Source organism: Gadus chalcogrammus, chromosome 4 (assembly GCF_026213295.1).
Source record: "Gadus chalcogrammus isolate NIFS_2021 chromosome 4, NIFS_Gcha_1.0, whole genome shotgun sequence".
Lineage (NCBI taxonomy): Eukaryota > Metazoa > Chordata > Actinopteri > Gadiformes > Gadidae > Gadus > Gadus chalcogrammus.
In genome coordinates, this window is record NC_079415.1 from 1932341 (window position 1) to 1939840 (window position 7500).

General features: G+C 47.6%; 1 protein-coding gene across 1 annotated transcript in view; it reads left to right on the plus strand.

Annotated features, from left to right (window-relative positions):
- Positions 1–7500, plus strand: part of nell2b (neural EGFL like 2b) — a 54653-nt gene that overhangs the window by 33206 nt on the left and 13947 nt on the right. The window contains exons 21-23 of the mRNA XM_056588726.1: positions 3309–3434; positions 6238–6360; positions 6895–6990. Of these exons, the coding sequence (XP_056444701.1) occupies positions 3309–3434; positions 6238–6360; positions 6895–6990 (345 nt within the window). The remainder of the gene's footprint in view (positions 1–3308; positions 3435–6237; positions 6361–6894; positions 6991–7500) is intronic.

Sequence of the window (7500 nt, forward strand, 5' to 3'; positions counted from 1 at the left end):
AGGAGCTTCAGGTCTGAGTCTGTTCCTCCCGGTTGTTAAGGAGCTTCAGGTCTGAGTCTGTTCCTCACGGTTGCTAAGGAGCTTCAGGTTTGAGTCTCCGGCGTGTGGAGCCACGCTGCAGACGGAGCCGGCTGTAATAGAAGCAGCATCCTCCGGGGTGATTACTCAGCCTGACAGCCCCTCCCTGGATCCTGTCGTTGATTAACCGTGCATCCCAGCTTGCGTACGCGACCGCTCGCCGACGTGTTTGAATGGGCGGCGAGACGGAGGGGCGGGGGTTGAATGATCTACACATGTTCTTTGCGTGTGTGAGCGTGTGTGTGTGTGTTTCCGTGTGTATGTTTGTGTGTGTGTGTGTGTTTTTTTCTGCGTGTGTGTGTGTTTCCGTGTGTGCTTGTGTGTTTGTGTGTGTGTGTCTGTTTCCGCGTGTGTGCGTGTTTGCGCATGCGTGGGTATGTGTGTGTGAGTGGTTGTGTGTGTTTGTGTGTGTGTGAGTGTGGGTGTGTGTGTGAGTGGTTTTTCCACTCTGCGTGCTGCTGACGACTTGATGTTTTGCTGTCGTTTTGGGACTGTCCCCTTTTGTGGCGTTGGCTTGTTAATCCTCTCTCGAATTCTACGGTTAATGGCTTTATCCTTAATCCGAACCAAATCTGTATTATAGTCCTGTGCCAGCCATGGCAGAGAGCCTAGGGGGGGGGGTGACGCGTGATATAGAGTGTGTGTGTGTGTGTGTGTGTGTGTGTGTGTGTGTGTGTGTGTGTGTGTGTGTGTGTGTGTGTGTGTGTGTGTGTGTGTGTGTGTGTGTGTGTGTGTGTGTGCTTGTGTGTGCATATAGGTATGTGTGTGCGTTTGCGTATGTGTGTTTAAGAGAGTGTGTATGCGCGTTTGCGTATGTGAGTGTGTGTGTGTGCGCGTTCATATGCGTATGTGTGTGTGTGTGTGTGTGTGTGTCTGTGTGTGTGTGTGTGTGTGTGTGTGTGTGTGTGTGCGGGTTTGTGTATGTCTGCATACATGTATGCATGTGTGAGTCTTTCTTTATGCATATGTGTGTGAGCGTACGTACGTAATGTGTGTGTTCATACGCTATAATCCTGAAATGATGTATTTTAATAACAGTAATAATGGTAATTAAAGTCCTCTGCTTCCACAGGCTACGGTGACGTAGAAGGTAGTGGAGATATGTCAGTGAGTAGTGAGTGAGTAGCACCGCCGTTAACCCAAGGCCCGGATGTATCCTGTAGTGTGGGACTAATTACGTGTCGCTGCACATGAATGTTGCATACTTTATATTAATACGTAATCGTCGCTGGTGGGAAAGATCTGTCATTGTATCAAAGGACAGGAACATTTCATTTCCGAACTGCAGTGAGCGCGTGCAGCTCTGCTTAGAACAGTATGGAAATAAAGCTTGATATTAGATCATTGTGTGATTTATAAACCCACTGAGTGGATCTAGAGTGATTAGGACGAAATCCGTTCCACACTTTATGAAGCAGTCACCGAAGATGACAAAATGAAATAAGACTGTTTTGTAGAAAAGATAAGCGACTTGTCACTACAGTGTTTCTGAATGAACACAGACAACTCTTATGAGTTGCCACCAGCTAAAAACCAAAAAAAACAATTCATCGGTCTGCGTTTCTCAGCATGGTTTAGTGTGTGGTGATAATAACGAAAGGTGCTCATATTAGTATTGAGGAGATCATACTGTATGTTTTAAATGCACCCAGCCAAGCCAAACCGCGCAGAACTCAAAGTAAACACACGTTTCTTCACAGTCGGGAAGGCCTCAAGGCGTCCCAAAGTTTCCAGGAGCCAACTTTAAATGAACACTTTGGGGACCTGACTGGCTTTGATCCGTTATTGTAAATAGACGGCAAGGAAACACAAAACTTGTTGTTTTGTTTTGGTTGCCGTGGGAATGGGGTTGAAGTTGAGTTTAGATTTTTTTTTCTAAACTGTTGGAGTGATGCCCTTTAACACGAAAACACAGATAACAATACCAAACTGTTGGAGTGAGGCCCTTTGACACGAAAACAAACAGAGAACAATATCAAGTGACGTTTAATTTTCACAGAGGTGGATACGCGGGTGATGAATATCTGTCCAAAGTTATACTCAGAGACTGGTACCTTTTAATGTTCAAGTACAGACAGCGTCGCCAAGACTGCGTAGGTATCTCACTGAGACTCTGAACAGGCACACAATGGAATGAGAGAGAGAACCGGTTTCATAATAGAATTAAAAAAAGGGAAATCCTTTTATGCTCTCCCTGCCTCCCTCTCTCTCCCTGGGTGAGTGTGAATCGAAGAGAGGGGCTGTGCTAATTGAAAGGACCATGTTGCATGTTGAGTGACACCCCAGGCAGATAAAATACATTCTGACACAGCAGGGTGTGTGTGTGTGTGTGTGTGTGTGTGTGTGTGTGTGTGTGTGTGTGTGTGTGTGTGTGTGTGTGTGTGTGTGTGTGTGTGTGTGTGTGTGTGTGTGTGTGTGTGTGTGTGTGTGTGTGTGTGCATGTATGCGCTCTGTGTGTGTGTGTGTGTGTGTGTGTGTGTGTGTGTGTGTGTGTGTGTGTGTGTGTGTGTGTGTGTGTGTGTGCAAGTGCGGTCTGTGTGCGTATTTGTGGTTGTGTATTTGTGGTTGTGTGTGTGTGTGTTTGAGGTGTAGGTGTTGAGTGCACTTGATTCCACTCTGGGAGATTTGACATAACCTAAATATAGCCGCGATAAGCATTGTAATATATTCACAGAATATGATTATTTATGAGGTGAAAACCCAACTGCATTTCATTTGATGACTACTGTGACTGTCCTGCATCTCTGCGGTTGAATCTTCACTCTCAGTGCCACATTAATGTGCTAACGAAGTCCAAATAATGATAATGCACAGAACATGCGTCTTTCTTTGTGTGTATGTGTGTGTGTGTGTGTTCATGTGTGTACGTGTATGTGTGTCAGATAATATCAAACAAACCTCTATAACCAAAGAGATTATTCCAATCTAACAAACCCTATACTTATACCTGTGTTCATGTGTGTGTGTGTGTGTGTGTGTGTGTGTGTGTGTGTGTGTGTGTGTGTGCATGTGTGCATTCATGCATGTGCGAATGCGTGTGTGTGTTCCTGTGTATGTCCAAATGCATGTGGGCGTGTGCGTGTGTGCATGTGTTCCTGCACGAATGCGTGTGTGTGTGTGTGTATGTCTGGGTGTGTGTGCATGCATGCGTGTGCTTATGTGTGTGTGTGTGTGCGTGAGTGTGCATGTGTGTGTGTGTGTGTGTGTGTGTGCGTGCGCATGACCCGCAGACATCGACGAGTGCACGGAGGGGAAGCACTACTGCCGGGAGAACACGCTGTGTGTGAACACGGCCGGCTCCTTCACCTGCCGCTGCCTGGCGGGCTTCATCCGCGTGGACGACTACTCCTGCACAGGTGAGGAGCTTAGCATCAGGCGTTAGCTGCTGCACAGGTGAGGAGCTTAGCATCGGACGTTAGCGCTGCCCAGGTGAGGAGCTTAGCATCAGGCGTTAGATGCTGCACAGGTGAGGAGCTTAGCATCAGGCGTTAGCTGCTGCACAGGTGAGGAGCTTAGCATCAGGCGTTAGCTGCTGCACAGGTGAGGAGCTTAGCATCAGGCGTTAGCGCTGCACAGGTGAGGAGCTTAGCATCAGGCGTTAGCGCTGCACAGGTGAGCAGCTTAGCATCAGGCGTTAGCGCTGCCCAGGTGAGCTGCTTAGCATCAGGCGTTAGCGCTGCACAGGTGAGCAGCTTAGCATCAGGCGTTAGCGCCGCACAGGTGAGGAGCTTAGCATCAGGCGTTAGCTGCTCCACAGGTGACAGGGGCCCCTCTCACCTGTGCAGCGCTAACGCCTGATGCTAAGCTACGTGGACGTAGCTTAGCATCAGGCGTTAGCGCTGCAGAGGTGACAGGAGACAGGCTAGCTTAGCATCAGAGGTTAGCGCTGCACACACCGTTCTTTAAAGCATGTTAAAGATCTCCGAGTGTGCTACTTTTCTGCTCTTCATTTCTTATTCATGACTCCTATAGAGCAACCTGACACGAATCACAGCACAAAAAACGATGGAGATTTTTCGGGAAACTCTTCCTCTCATTTGGGCTCTTTCAGCATTCTCTGTCAACAATCGGCTTCGTCATGACTATAAATCATTATAACAACGTTTATGGGTCATAAAAGTCGAAAAAGCATAAAAGGTGCTCTTTAAGGAACATCTGACCGTCCTCACATCTCTCTGCCTTTACTTGGTTTCAATGTCACTTTTTATTGACGTTTTGTTTTGTTTTATTCGTGTATTTTGTGTTATTGTATGCGTGTCCATGAGTCTTAAAGAAAGAGCTGTAAAAATACAAGGGATTTTACTTATATAATAAGCATGAGTATGTATTAACATTAAGTAGTAGTAGTAATATATAAGTATGAGTATTAGTACTAGTATGAATTTACATTGAGTCATGTTGCAGATGCATGTGCAGTGAATTAATGGGCTACACTCTCCTCTCCTCTGAGAGACCTGGGGGTAACACATGCACATATGTAACACACACAAACACCCGACTTCATAGAAACATCCTGCGCAGAAAGATGGTACGGAAGCTCGCATTGCATACATAAACACATACAAATTAGGCTGCACAAATGCAGTCATTCGTCACACACACACACGCGCACACACACACACACACACACACACACACACACACACACACACACACACACACACACACACACACACACACACACACACACACACACACACACACACACACACACACACACACACACGTACACCCCAACATTGATGTCACAGCAATTTGCATCAATCCATTACTATCCACTGTAAGTGTGGGCTTCTAAATCGGGGACTGTTTATGTAAGAAAAGGAAATAGATTTTGCACGCAATAAACCAGAATAGGAGCAATGGATTCCTTCGTGAGGCCTTGTTACGGTGCTCTCAGGAGGACGTATCGTATGCCGCTGGTGAGACCATGCAGTAGAGATATGAGCAGAGCTCTGAGAAGAATGCTAAAACACACACACATGCACATGCATGCAAACATGCACACAAACACAGACAAAAATAAACACGCACACAGATGCATGCACGCACCAACGCTTGCACGCATGCACACAAATGCATTTACCCGCACACATGGACACACCAACACACGCCCACAAACACACACACACACACGCACACAAACGGACGCACGCCTACATATATAATTGCACACATACACAAACAAAAACGGACGCATACATGAACGCATGCATACTTAAACACCGACATACACACACAAGCAAACATACACGCAAACACATACACGCACATGCACACACACACAATCAGAGCATACAGCCGGTGGATATTGCTCGTATTGTTAATATCGCAGATTCTGCGACGGTTCAGAGAACCAGATGGCGGGCTGCGGTCTGCTAGCGCAGGATGCTAAGCTCTGACTCACAGCAGCAGGCCAGTGTCAATAGAGTGAACCCCAGCATCACGTCACAGCCCAACCCGAGCTATGCTACACACACACACACATACAGCTGACTGCCATCGCGCATGGATCGCATTCTGACACAAATGTGATCTATTTTAGTAGAATCTGGTGAAATGGGAGGAGGGGCTTTGTTTGGTCAACGTCAGAGCACTCAATGGCTATTGAGGAAAATAATCCAGGCAAATGTTTTCATTTGGTTACACACCAATGTGGCCGCTGAAGAGTACTGTCGTTGTAAGGATGGAGGGAAGAGTCGCACAAAATATTTTGAGGAATTTGTGATCCAGGTTTTGATGCATGATTGTGAGAAGTTACGTTTTGCCACGTTTTGCCAAACCAAAGTGGCATATGTGTGTGTGTGTGTGTGTGTGTGTGTGTGTGTGTGTGTGTGTGTGTGTGCGTGCGTGTGTGTGTGTCTGTGTGTGTGTCTGTGCGTGCTTGCCTCCATGTGTGTGTGTGTGTGTGTGTGTGTTTGTGTGCGTGCGTGCATGCGTGCGTTCATGTGTGCGTGCGTGCGCGTGCGTGTGTGTCTGTGTGTGTGTCTGTGCGTGCTTGCCTCCATGTGTGTATGTGTGTGTGTGTGTGTGTGTGTGCGTGCGTGCGTGTGTGTGTGTGTGTGTGTGTGTGTGTGTGTGTGTGTGTGTGTGTGTGTGTGTGTGTGTGTGTGTGTGTGTGTGTGTGTGTGTGCGTGCGTGCGTGTGTCTCTGCTACAGGGCGGGATGAGTGTGAGAGTGGCGGGCGGCGGTGTGACGAGAACGCGATCTGCTTCAACACGGTGGGGGGCCACAGCTGCTCCTGCAAGCCGGGCTTCACTGGCAACGGCACCACCTGCACAGGTCGGGAATCGAACCCGCGCACCCACCGGGACGCACCACACACCCACGCATGCAAGAGAAAGATGATGTTTAAACACACACACACACAAACAAACGCACACACACATACATAAACACACATATACACATCACGTTCACACACACACACACACAATAAAGATACACATACACATACACATCACATTCACACACACGCACACAATATAGATACACACACAAGCGTACGCCTGTTCACAGTGCAAATATACTCACAAGCACACACACGCAAACACACAAACACACACACACACACACACACACAGACACACACACAAAACACCCTTAAACCATGCAGCAACACACAGCATACAGACAACAAGAAACCAGACACGCTGTGAGACCATCCGCCCTAATCATGGTCTGTGTGTGTGTCTGTCTGTCTGTCTGTCTGTCTGTCTGTCTGTCCGTCTGTCTGTCCCTCTGTCTGTCCCTCTGTCTGTCTGTCTGTCTGTCTGTCTGTCTGTCTGTCTGTCTGTCTGTTTGTCTGACCCCCAGCCATGTGCGACGGCCTTTGTCAGAACGGAGGGAGCTGCATGTCTCCTGCCCTGTGTGTCTGTCCTCAGGGCTACACTGGGAAGAGGTGTGAGACAGGTACAGAACCCCCCCCCTCCCCCCTCCCCCTTCTCCTTCTCAAGCATCTTCCTCTATGACCTAACGACCATATATGGATTGGGAACAGAACGGGAAATGTTATGTACGTGTCCTCCCTGCATCGTTTTGATGTATGCATCCGTGCGAGCAACATTTCGGCTTGGTCTTGTAAAACGGCTTATTTTGTGTTGCAGACACATCTTAGACTGGAAAAAAAACTGAAGATAAGCAGGCGACCTTGTCATTGATAAACCCAGAAAAGATTGCCTTAACTTTACATTTTTTTAGAAAGTTGCCAAACAGATCCATTATGAGGGATTGGAGGATATCTCCTGAGTGGAATGCTAAACGGCCGTCCACTGGGAGAGCACTCGTTCTCAGACCCTCACCCTTCATCTGAAGTGGTGATCAATGGTTGCGAGGTTCACAAGAAAAACCTGACCGGCCTGAATTCAAGTGTTTGATTATCCTAGAGGTGCTGGTGCATGTGGCTCACAGAAGCTGAAAGGA